Genomic DNA, 12,430 nt, shown 5'->3' with positions numbered 1-12,430 from the left:
TGTACATCAAATAGTTTGGTGAGGATTTTATTATTCTCTTACTTTATGTTGATAATATGCTTATTCTTGGGAAAGATATGTTTACAATTGATAAGTTGAAGAAGAAACTGAGTGAGTCTTTTGTAACGAAGGACATGGGGCCAGCAAAGCAAATATTAGGCATATAGATTTTCGGTGACAAAAAAACCAAGAAGATTTGGTTATCACAGGAGAAATACATTGAGAAGGTATCGGAAAGGTTTAGTACGAGCAATACAAAGTCAGTTTGTTCTCCTCTTGTAGGTCATTTCAAGTTGTTCTCAGAATAGACTCCGTTAAGTAATGAGTAGAAGGAGAAAATGTAAAAGATTCCTTATTTTTCAGTAATTGAAAGTTTAATGTATGCAATGGTATATACAAGGCCGGACATCACATATGCAGTGGGTGTTACTAACAAATTTCTTACAAATCCAGGTAAAGAGTACTAGGTAGCAGCGAAGTGGATCTTTAGATATCTCAGATGGAGCTTTAAGGTTTGTTTAAGCTTTAGAGGTGAACTACCTTGTTGATAGGTTACACAAATGTAGATATGATAAGAGATATTGATACAAGAAAGTCTACATCAGGTTTTGTACTTACTTTATATATTTATTATTTTTATATACAAGAAAGTCTACATTATATATTTATTATTTTTATAGTAGATTATCTCTAGTTTGTCATGTAGTTTTTACCCTTTACGTTGGAAGGATTTTCCATGTAAATCTTATTATTTTATTTTATTATAATTTTTATTTAATTTTACTATGTTATGACCTACTAATATTTATTCGTATACAAAAATTTATTATTATTTTTTAATATCATAAGATAAAAAAGACTTGTATTTTTCGATGAGTAAACCCATCTGAAACTATGCTTCGTTCTTTTTTTTTGTTCTACTCTAAACTGGGAGCCAACAAATACTCTAAACTGGGAGCCAACAAATAAGGAGGGGAGCAGTAGGTGGGAAGATAGTAGGGAATTGTATGCATACATTGGGTCTTGGAATCATTCCGGAAGCGGTCGCCACTGTTTGAAATGGAAATTGTAGTATTCGCCCTCGATCTTATGGGGTCAACAGCCCTCGTGAGACATAAGAAGAGATGCCTATGAAGATAAGGCTTGTGTCATTAGATTCATTAGAACAAACATGTGGCGAAGATTAGAGATTAAGATTCAAATATGAAGGTGACAACAAATCGAGTCTTTTCTTACACTATTACCAACTTTACTCGCTTAACCCAAATAAAAATAGATGTCTGAAATGAATACTCCATCGAATGTCTTATCATATAAGAATAAAATTTATGGATAAAATCTATTGTTATCTTTGGAACCCTTAACCTATCATATGTGAGCGAGATATATCATTACCAGACAAATAGTTTATTATGTGATCATGACATAATTCGGAATCAGCAAGGAGATCCTGATTCCCGTTCCTATCGTACATACTTACCATGAATACGTTAATCGTCCAACCTACCTGCTTTGTTATTGGAGTTAGAAAAGGGCCCCATCACAAGGTCTTGGGTCTTCCTTTCGTTCGTATCTGCTTTGGGCCAGTCGCAGGATGTCCTCCTCGCGTCACACGGAATCATTGAATCAGAAAGAGGACCCGCGTGGGTCCCTTTTTCCCAGCCATACGAAGGCCACGTGGGAATATACACGTCCCCTTGACGTGGCAGTTTTGACGGGCGAACGCCCGTAGCCGGGAAACGTGGACCGCGATACCGCCGACTCGGCCCGTACCTTATCATCGTCACCGTCGACTCGACCGGGCCCCAGCTGACAAGGAAATGACGGAGCACTACCGCTGACCAACCCCCCCACCCTCGTGTACGGTGATAACGTGGGTGTGATACGCAAGGGCCCTTTCCGGATCGTCCCTTGGACTAGCGAGGCTTTCCTGTTTCGAACCAGGCAAGAACCAGGTTCTCCTTTGCCTCCCACATGCTCGTACTGACGTCATGGAGCTAACACGACGTCATCAACCATTCAATATTGCTGGGGAAAATCGTGTCCTCTGCCTCGATCATGATAGCAGATCTGCAAAGCTTCTTCCAGTTGACGAACTATAATAGATTCGTTCGTTAATGATAGTTTTAGTTGACGAACTGCTAAATAAAGTGCTAATGTGGCCTAATTTCGTGCCGTGTGGTCAAATCTGGTGACCAAACACTTCAATCTTCCTCTTTTCTCCCTCAAATCGGCTACAAAGTCTAAACGCCGGTCTTATTTTGCTCGTGTTGAATTAGCTTGACGTGATATCGAATCTGAAAGGGGCAGATGAGATGTCTTCTGGCCGGCGTAAATGGCCAATTCTCACTTGTCTACGCTCGATAATGTAGCACGTAGCAAGAAACACTGTAAATTACTACTAAGAAACTTTCACTACAAGTAGCACATAGAATTGCATTTAGGTGCAATGCTTATTTGTTCCACGTAAACTGTGGTTGTAATAACGATAGCACACAGTTAACAGGTGGCCGTATGATGGATGTTGAAATCGTTGTCGTGATGAATGAAAAAACGCAGGAGCAGCGTGGTTCATAGATCGCTTGTCCTTGTCTCAACTCGACGGTGTTTTGCACAGGAGGATCTTTGGATCTGAACCCTTTCGGCGCTAATGGCGCCGAAATTGATACGTGATGCAGGTGTTGTTTGTTGCGATGCAGCATAACGTGTTTGGTGTTTAAGCCTTCGCTGGACTGCTGCTTTTTCCCGGCAGCTACAACCTTCCTGAGATGATGTAATCTGATCGTAAGCAGATAATTTAGTTTAACTCTTTTGACCAATACTTAAGACCAGCAGAGTACAATTGGAATCCAGGTGTGGCATGCTTGCGTAGATGGCGAAGGACATCCTCGAGCAAAGCGGATACGTCCTGATCGTGTAAGTCGGAGGACGACAAAGCTGGGTCGACGTAAAGCTCTCATTAAAATGGTAGAGAAGCAGAGCGAGCATGATGTTCTTTCGAGGACGGCATCGGTTGCGATGCGTTATTTTTTTGGATTTCTTTTTAGACGATTAATTTTTGGGTTTATGAGAGGGAAGGAAAAAGAATGTGGAAAAAAATGTCACATTTACATTTTAGTGGCAATGAAAAAAATGTAACTTTCAGCTAAAGTTTTTTGTTGAAAGTAGAAAGCTTGGAAGAAAGTATATATTGACCTTCTCTGCTTCTTCTCATCCCACACTTCTTCGCCGTAACGAGAGAGAGAGAGAGAGAGAGAGAGAGAGAGAGAGAGGAAATTGTTCTGCTTGCTAATTTTCGCTTTTCAATTCGAGTGAGCTTCTTTACTAGTCGTTTTCTTCATTGTGGGTGTGTGTATGTGAGAGAGATGAAGTACGTGTTGGTGACGGGGGGAGTGGTCAGTGGACTGGGGAAAGGGGTGACGGCGAGCAGCATTGGAGTCCTCCTCAAGGCATGCGGGCTCCGAGTGACGGCGATAAAGATTGGTACTTTTCTCCTCTCTTTGATGCCTGTGTTCCAAGTGATCGAGCTTTCCAGTATCTTGTTCACATACGAGAAGTTTCTTGTCTCGGGAATGAGGCTTGTTTGGGGCGTCAGCTTTCCCTTTTACCGATTAAAATTGCCGTTTGTTTTGTCTCTTTTCTTGCGGATGTTTCGCTCAGAGATGGTCGGTCTGGTCTCTCGTTGGAGAAGGAACAATCTTTTCATCACTGGTTTCCAGGGAGAGTAATCTGTTCTCACTTTGGCAAACCATCATCTCTAGCTTTTCATTTACAAGAGGAACAATCATGCCAACATGGTATCATTTTTAGCATGGTAATTGCGTTTTCTATCTTTAGGGCCGCTGGTTCACAATATGACTTGTGAAATAGAGCAGCTTGTTTATTTTTGTTTCGGCAACAGTTGTTCTTCAGTTCTTTGTCAACCTGGATTTTATTTTCCTTGCCGTTTGCTTTGGGATCTTTAAGTTTTTATCAACTCTGCTGTAGTTCTGTAGCCTTTTAATTTGGGAGATATCATGCAGATTTTCAGTCATTAAGATGAGAATAACAACAACCTTGAAACTTCAGGATATGATATATAGCATTTATCTCCAGTAACTAAAACTGGGAACACTTAATTCATATTGAAACAAGCATTTATTCATTTATTTCTAATTCTTGTTTAAGCAATCTAGAAGGCTGAGGATTCAGTCAAAACAGATTCATATGTGATGGCAAAAGGGAACAATTAGCAAAACAATCACCCTTCCCCTTCAATTTTTCTTTCACAGACAAATAAAATTGAATGGTGCTCTGAAGTTATTGTGTTTGAAGTCTGTGTTAATAGTAGAGTCTCAGTTGTGTGGTTCACAATGTCACTTTGTTGCTTTTGTTTTGCCAAGGATGACTTACCTTCCACTCGTGGTATTCTTTGCAGATCCTTATCTAAATACTGACGCTGGGACAATGTCCCCGTTTGAGCATGGCGAAGTGTTTGTCTTAGATGATGGCGGTGAGGTAACGAATAGTTCTTGCTACATTTTTGTGCCTGCTATCTTTGTCCCACATGCCTTCTATTTCAACTGTTATATCTTATTGATTTTTATTCTAGAAATAATTCTTTTTCTTCTTTGTTTCGCTTTGGCTGAAGATTTATTTTTGCAGGTGGACTTGGTTCTTGGAAACTATGAAAGGTTTCTTGATGTCAAGTTAACTTGTGACAATAGCATCACAACTGGAAAGATCTATCAGGTACCAAATATATCCATGCCTTCCCTACTAACAGGTCTAACTATACAGCATTTATGAACTACTTTGACATGTATGCTACAACTATAATTTGTACTTTTACATTCATCTTTGAATTTTCTTTTGCAAACATTGTCTATCTTTACTCTATGAACTTACCATTATTTTCTTATTGTTTTGTGATAGTTTGTCATTGACAAGGAGAGAAGGGGAGACTATCTGGGGAAGACAGTCCAGGTATGAGTCCTGCCTGCAGCTTTTCTCTTAAAAAATCATCTGATCTGTTTGGATCATAATTTGGTTATTATCCTAGTAGTCCTGAACCTCTCTCAATGTTTGTTGTACCAAGGTCATGCCGCACATGACAGATGCCATACAAGAGTGGATAGAACGTGCAGCTATGATACCCGTGGATGGGGAAGAAGGGCCTCCTGATGTTTGTGTAATAGAATTGGGTGGAACCATAGGTATATCATCTTGTTTGATTTTCCTCATACAAAGATGAGATATTATATATATATATATATATATATATATATATATATATATATATATATATATATATATATATATATATATATATATATATATATATATAATATTTATATATATCAGCCAGAAACTTGGCAATTTATTTATGGATAATTATGATTTTCATGATGTTACCCATAGTGGTGTAAGTATGCGGTGCAGGGACCACGATCTTTTCACGGCATAACGACAGTGGAATTCTTGATGCAGGAGATATAGAATCTATGCCATTTATAGAAGCTTTGGGTCAGTTCTCTTACCGTGTAGGTGAGGAGACCTGCGTAGAGTCAACTATCTCTTACAATCAACTTATCATCTCAGTCATTTTTACACGAGTGTTTCTCCAAATCAATCTTCTTACAGGTCCTGATAACTTTTGTGTGGTCCATGTCAGTCTTGTTCCTGTTCTAAATGAAGTCGGTGAGCAGGTTAGGGGTGTAGCATAGTATACATACTCCATACACAAAATTGTGCAACAGTTCATCTTGCAGTCTATATGTTCAGTGTGGTCTTTCAATTTGATAATAATTTGGTTTAAAAAACTTTGTAGAAAACTAAGCCAACACAACATAGTGTTTGGGGCCTAAGAGGACTTGGGTTGGCACCTGACATTCTAGCCTGCCAGAGCACTAAGGTTTCCACTCAATTTTTTTTCTCCATCCACCATCTCCTTTTAAGTTTCTTTAGTTATCATTTTACTTTAGCCTATGATAGTTCCGATTCTTATGCTTTTGTTAGGCACTGGATGAAAACATAAAAGAGAAACTTTCAAGATTTTGCCATGTCCCGGTATTCTTCTTAAGTTCTAATTATTTCTCCTTAACCTTTTTGCAATAAATGAATATATGTTTACCCCGAATGCTACTTGATCAATAAATTGTTTTTGCAGGTGGCAGATATCATTACTCTCAATGATGTTACAAATATTTGGCACATTCCTTTATTGTTGGGGGTAGAGTCTATTGTTTCTAATAAGATTGTGGATGTTATTATATTTTTGAAATATGTACTCCTGTACATTTAAACATTACTTTTGTCCCTGTAGGAGCAAAAGGCACATGAGACTATTATAAAGCTATTGAATCTTCAAGGGTTGGTCTGATTAACTTGTCCTTCTATTGCAATAATTTTGATAGTTCATCATCTTGATCTCTGCTTAATGATATCTAAATATAGATAGGCATGATATAAATATTCACTTTTTATTTGCATAGGATTGCTAAGGAACTTGCATTGGAAGAATGGACAAGTAGAGCCAGAAGTTATGACACCTTGCATGATCCTGTGAGCTCTCTCTCTCTCTCTCTCTCTCTCTTTCTCTCTCTCTCTCTCCCCTTTCTCTTTTACTCCTAAGTTAGGTCCCTTGGTTATTTTCTGGTTGCAGTTTGACCCATTTTGTTATTTTCAGGTTAGGATTGTGATGGTTGGAAAGTATACTGGCCAGTCTGATTCTTATCTCTCAGTATTGGAGGTGAATATATGTTTATTCAATGATATATATCCATGTTCCTAAATTCTGAACTCTGGTATTTGCTGGAAAGTTTTGCATTGATTATTTAATTTGAATTATTTAGTTGTTGCCATTAGCTGGACATGATAAATAGATAGTTCTTAATTTATCTCCACTTCTATGGTCCATCTATTGCAACTATTGGTTGCAATAATTGATTCAACAAAGAGATGATCATGCGATTAGTATATTTATGTACTTTAGATGCCTGGTGACAGTAAACTTTTCTAAATGTTGACATAACTCTTCATGGATTCTACATGTACATAGTTTCACATTAAAGCACATTGAGTTCAGATAAAATGCATATACCACTATCTCTAAAATATGTCTGTTGTCTTCGTCCTGTATTCAGAAACATTTCTACTTCGCAGTCTATCATAATGATAAGACCACAAACTTTTTTCTAGGACGAAATATCGGTTGAGGAATGCAAGTATGTTATTCGGGGAAACTGTAGCTAAGAAAGTACTTGACTAGGAAGTATTTGTTGCTTTTATTATGCATTATATGATGTAGCAAAAGAACAATTGATATTGGATTCACAAAACACATGGAAATAATATCTGGAAATTAATCAATCCCTGGCTGGTATTCAGCTTCGTCCATGTTGCCTGGAGATGATAGGATACTCATGTTGTATTAGGACCTATAATCAATCACAATCTAAGTCTAATGGATTTCCCCAATTTTGCATTGTATCACAAAATGAGGAAGAATATGGTAATTGTATAGCTTGACCTGGCATACAATGTATTTTCCACCTGATTGGGCTCCTTCTTGGCCTTTATCACACCATTAGGAAACATAAAATAAAAGGTTCTTTGTTAATACTTCAAATGGTTTAAAAGCATGACAGTTGTGTCTACTACTTTTCTTAGTGCTTAGAAGATCTAACACGGATTTGATTAATTATTAGTGATAATAAATTACAGTTGGGTCTCTGTAATTCATCTAGCAGGAAAGAGTCAAACATTATATACATGCTCTAAGACCTATCACATTTAGGTGGATGAAGGATTAATGGACTTGTAATGAGGATCCAAGTGAGATTAAAAGTCTCTGCACATTGATCCAGGGCAAGAGCAAAGGACAAATGGTGGAAAAGAGGGTGCCGGTCAATCAATGACATGCTCTTATACTGTGATAATAATGGTTGGGTTAACATTATTCCCAAAAGCTTTGGCATGTAGGAAGAGGCTCGGCATTAAGCATAAAATCTAACTATTAGCACAAACATGCTCAGGCTATTTAGTTCTTTTAGAGGATTTATCCATATTTCTGATGTGCAATCTATGATTTAATCAGACAAAAGTTCAGTCATTGTGAGTGCTTTAAACTCTTTTTACAAAATATGGTTTCATAAAGATGCAAAATTTGGTTGATATTTTGTCCCATGTTTTTCTTTGGAATTTAAAAAGGAAGATTCGATAAGTTCCTCCCATTAGTTGATCTCATTAAATATGTGCTTCTCCAACTTATAAATTGTACCTGATTGTATCATCAATATATTTGCAGGCTCTTCTGCATGCTTCTATTGCTTGTTATAAGAAACTTGTGGTGGATTGGGTTCGATCTTCTGACCTTGAAGACAGTGCAGCAATAGAAGTCTGTTTATTTTTCAAAATCCTTCAGTCTTTGTTGCTGGTTCACATTTGAAACTGATGACTATATGATTAATCTCATTTACAGACACCTGATCTTTTTAGAGGAGCATGGAAACGGTTGAAGGTGAGTGTAATTCTCATTTATATAGTTGGTCTTAGATTCTTGAGACAATCTGCATTTTCAAGGTTTTAGCTGTAGTTTTAACAACAGTAGTAGGTTATACATTTTTGCCTGTAGCTATCTAATTATCTTCAGCTCAGGGTGCAGATGGCATACTAGTCCCAGGAGGTTTTGGAGATAGAGGGGTGGAAGGAAAAATTCTAGCTGCCAAATATGCCCGTGAAAACAATGTTCCATTTCTTGGAATTTGTCTTGGCATGCAAGTTGCTGTCATTGAATTTGCCCGTTCTATTCTGAACTTGCAAGATGCAAATAGCACAGAGTTTGATCCTGACACAACAAATCCATGTATTGTTTTTATGCCAGAGGTAACTAGTTTGGCCATCATTTTTGTTATTTCTATCAGGAATCTTCTGCAGCTTTACATATCTTATTATGACAAATAAAGGGTTCTAAGACTCGTAAGGGAGCTACAATGCATCTTGGATCAAGGAGGACCTTTTTTGAGGTTCCTGACTGTATATCTGCTAAGTTGTAAGCAGACAAATATGCTTCTAAAATTTTATGCCCATTTCTGTTCTCATTTTTCTTCATTGCCCTTATTTAGCATAAATCTAAGTGAAGTTCACCTTCTCTTTAGGTATGGGAATGTCAGCTTTATCGATGAACGACATCGACACCGATATGAGGTCTGTTTATTTACACATAAATTGAGAACTTCAGTATAATGTTCTAATTTGAGATGCTTAAATAGATACATAAGTTTTGGGAAATTTGTTTATGCTGGATTATTATGTCCACAGGTAAACCCTGAAATGGTTGCAGAACTTGAAAAGGCTGGTCTCTCTTTTGTTGGTAAAGATGAAACCAAAAGACGAATGGAGGTATGCATACGATGGCATAGACCTGAATTTTGTGAAAATTTTGAATTCTTTTAAATATTTATAAGCTGGTGCAGATTGTTGAGTTCCATGCTCATCCTTATTTTATTGGTGTGCAATTTCATCCGGAGTTCAAGTCAAGACCTGGAAAACCCTCTGCCCTATTTTTAGGTAATGCTTCACTCAGAAACATGTCCATTTGTCTGTAGTAGCATATGCCGCACTTCCTCTAGTCTAAATTCACCCTAGAAATGGTCCTTGTTCTTTCACTATATCTCGGAATGTCTTTTTTAATTTTCATTTAACAAGTCTACACATAATTGACCTGCTCATCTTTTCAGATTAATGATTTCATAATCCATGGTTTCATCATTTTTCCTTTCCTTTTAGGAGAAAAAATTACCAACTCCTAAATAATTCTGTCCTATTGCCAACTTATTGCTTCTAACCCATCAATTCTCATTTACTTTCCTCTAAATACTGAATTTGGAACTCAGATGCTGTCTGTGTTAGCAAATACTTTTGGTTTCATGCACAATGCTGATGGGTCTATTAGTTGGACACTTCTACTCATATTGTAGAGATGATTTTGTTGCTGTAACCACTGTAGTTGAAGTGCAATAATTCTTAGGCAAAATTGCATATTAATATATATATTAATATGAAATCACAAAATATATATTCACATTTGTGTCTCTCTCTCTATATATAGAGATACAAAAATGAAAATCACTAACTTTGAAGGGAAATACATGTGTGTGTATATATATATTGAAGCTTTGAGTTATGAACCACAATAGCATATTTAAGTCTTTGAGTTATGCAGGAATGCACATCCTAAATCTAATTTTTGAGTGTGTTTATAACTTTATATACACACACACACACACACACACACTCTAAATTTAGATTTAGGATGTGCATTCCTGCATAACTCAAAGACTTAAATATGCCATTGCGGTTCATAGCTGTAATTCACTACTAATATTTATAATTACATCGAAGCTGGAATCGACATTAATATTCCGTTAGGTTGGTTGTTCTTTGGCATTCTGTGACCTTTCTGTCAGCTTCAAATCTTCAACTCTCTTTCAGTAATTAATGTAATTATTAAAATATCAATTTCGTATGGCTTGTTGTTGTATGCATTAAAAGATCTTTTTTTTTCAAAATTAAAATATCTATTTCTGATTTTAAGATTGTAGCATGCAGTGAAAAGAAGAGAAAAAGGAAAACCAAAGACTGTTGCAATGAACAGAAAAGAAAGAATGTGAGTAAATAAATGGTGAAATAATAATAAGGATATATTATACATTTATTTTTTAAATATAAATTAGCTACTAATAATCATGATTAAAGGGTGAGTAAGAAGGAATGCTAAAGGACCATTCAGTGGTTCTCGTGTGCCCCTTTGTGTCACCGACCACCTGTGGGTAAGGCAGAGAAATGAATAGAGAATGATAAGAGGGCAATTACACCGCTTGGGCTCTGCACTTCAGCCTTGTTGGTGTTAGATGCTATGATTAACTTCTAATGGGATAGGCAGGCTCATATATTCTCTCCATTGTATATTTGCAATTGCTTTTCAGTACAATTGAGGATTTTTCTCTGATCATCTTCTGCTATTGCTTCCAAGCATGATGATGACTCGATGATTATGGCTGTTTATTGTACGTCGAGCAGATGAGCATGTTTATCATGCGCCTTTTGTAGAAATATTATATGCTTTTTTGGTAATGAACTTTGGATGTCCTCCTTGTTTGTTTTTGTTGAAGTTCATTATACAAGGTTACAGTGGATGTTTATAGTCATATAGTTTACTCCATATGAGAAAGTGTTATATTGATATTGCTTTGTGGTACTGGCTTGGCTGTGTTATCACAATTCCATTTTTATATGAAGCTTTCTGAAGGGCTGAGTGCTAATGTATGCATCTCTTGTTCATTTAGGCTTTCTGATGGTTGTTTGAATTCAGACTACTATCCATGAATATCTCACTTGTATGACCTGTTATGTTATTTTCATGCCTTTCTTCTGATTCCACATTCATGTCAGGAGAATGAAGTTGAGTCTAGCATCTCTTGATCATAGCAATATTAATTATTTGGCAGGACTCATTGGAGCTGCATGTGGGCAACTCGATACTTTGCTGCAAAATCCCAGCCATTGTAGCAACCCAACAAAAAGACATATCTTTAGCAACAGCTTCTCACCTGTGAAATCCAACAGGAACACGAACTTGAAGAAGCCTGTAAAGAGCCTGCCAGAGAGGAACCTCTACTCCAACGGCAACGGTGTTCATGTCGAATTAACCATGGTTTCTGACGAATAAGCTGCAGGAATGGTTCTCGCTCCAGGGTTTTAGCAGGGGACAACCATACATTTCCTTCAGCCAGTTAGAACTCAAGTGATTTACTTAATCTCACTTTCTTTATAGGTTGGAAAATGTTGTGCATTTGTCTAAAAGACTTTGGTTTCATGATCTTTATATCGAGAACGCCTTTCTTAGCATTTTAAGTCTGCTGTAAGCCTACTAGCAGCATCGATGTACATATGTTTCAGGAAGATAAATATATAATTGTCTTTCATTGGTGCTTAACATCGGTTATCACTAATTATCGGTCCTTCACATGGTTTGTTTTCTTCTTATGCTGAAAACATTGGCTTTCCAGATTGTGCAGGGCCATAATTGAGTAGTCCTTGTTTGATTTCTTTCCAGATAGGGTGGTCTAAAAGTATGTTTTATGTTCTTATCATACTTGTAATATCTGATTAAAGTGTATATTTCAAGTCATTATTGGAGATTCATTTGCACTCCTGCAGGCTGTAGAATGCATCAAGTTTCAACTTAGCTTTTATTCAGCTTGTTAAATGTGTAATTCTGCAAACTGTAGATGGCAGGAAGTTCTGCAAACCAAATTGAAGTGCTCTACATGATCCAAGCAGTGGGCTTCTTATGTTGCCTGCTAGTTTTGCTGTTTCTCCAGCTAAACCGTTCGGTTTAAACTAACCACTCGAGAATTCAAATAGAAATCGCACTCAAGAATCAAAA

General features: G+C 37.0%; 1 protein-coding gene across 3 annotated transcripts; it reads left to right on the top strand.

The window, feature by feature from the left end:
- The first annotated feature begins 2,919 nt into the window (after nucleotides 1–2,919).
- Nucleotides 2,920–11,968, top strand: LOC104000373 (uncharacterized). Of its 3 annotated transcripts, none has more exons than XM_009422402.3 (21): nucleotides 2,920–3,483; nucleotides 4,418–4,497; nucleotides 4,645–4,731; nucleotides 4,915–4,965; nucleotides 5,078–5,195; nucleotides 5,470–5,526; nucleotides 5,623–5,687; nucleotides 5,810–5,893; nucleotides 5,998–6,048; nucleotides 6,149–6,211; nucleotides 6,305–6,351; nucleotides 6,474–6,543; nucleotides 6,668–6,730; nucleotides 8,288–8,377; nucleotides 8,462–8,500; nucleotides 8,638–8,865; nucleotides 8,946–9,031; nucleotides 9,138–9,186; nucleotides 9,301–9,381; nucleotides 9,456–9,549; nucleotides 11,490–11,968. In XM_009422402.3, exons 1-21 carry the CDS (start codon nucleotides 3,366–3,368, stop codon nucleotides 11,708–11,710), a joined length of 1,842 nt encoding a protein of 613 aa, XP_009420677.2. In that variant the 5' UTR covers nucleotides 2,920–3,365; the 3' UTR covers nucleotides 11,711–11,968. The 3 variants fall into 3 exon arrangements, with proteins under 3 accessions (XP_009420677.2, XP_009420685.2, XP_018678933.2); XM_009422410.3 differs by having other exon boundaries at nucleotides 2,925–3,483; nucleotides 5,422–5,526; XM_018823388.2 differs by lacking the exon at nucleotides 2,920–3,483 and adding an exon at nucleotides 3,596–3,814 and having other exon boundaries at nucleotides 5,422–5,526.
- The last annotated feature ends 462 nt before the right edge of the window (nucleotides 11,969–12,430 follow it).

Source organism: Musa acuminata, chromosome BXJ3-1 (genome assembly GCF_036884655.1).
Source record: "Musa acuminata AAA Group cultivar baxijiao chromosome BXJ3-1, Cavendish_Baxijiao_AAA, whole genome shotgun sequence".
NCBI classification, from domain to species: Eukaryota; Viridiplantae; Streptophyta; class Magnoliopsida; order Zingiberales; family Musaceae; genus Musa; species Musa acuminata.
Note: the sequence above shows the minus strand (reverse complement) of the source record. Positions and strands in the feature narration are given on the sequence as shown.

What these genes read in the sequence shown, in the direction of transcription:
- LOC104000373 (XM_009422410.3), top strand. Translation starts at nt 3,366, where the DNA reads ATGAAGTACGTGTTGGTGACGGGGGGAGTGGTCAGTGGACTGGGGAAA. An exon ending in CAACTGGAAAGATCTATCAG is followed by an intron (nt 4,732 to 4,914) that starts GTACCAAATATA and finishes GTTTTGTGATAG; the next exon opens with TTTGTCATTGACAAGGAGAG. An exon ending in ACATTCCTTTATTGTTGGGG is followed by an intron (nt 6,212 to 6,304) that starts GTAGAGTCTATT and finishes TTGTCCCTGTAG; the next exon opens with GAGCAAAAGGCACATGAGAC.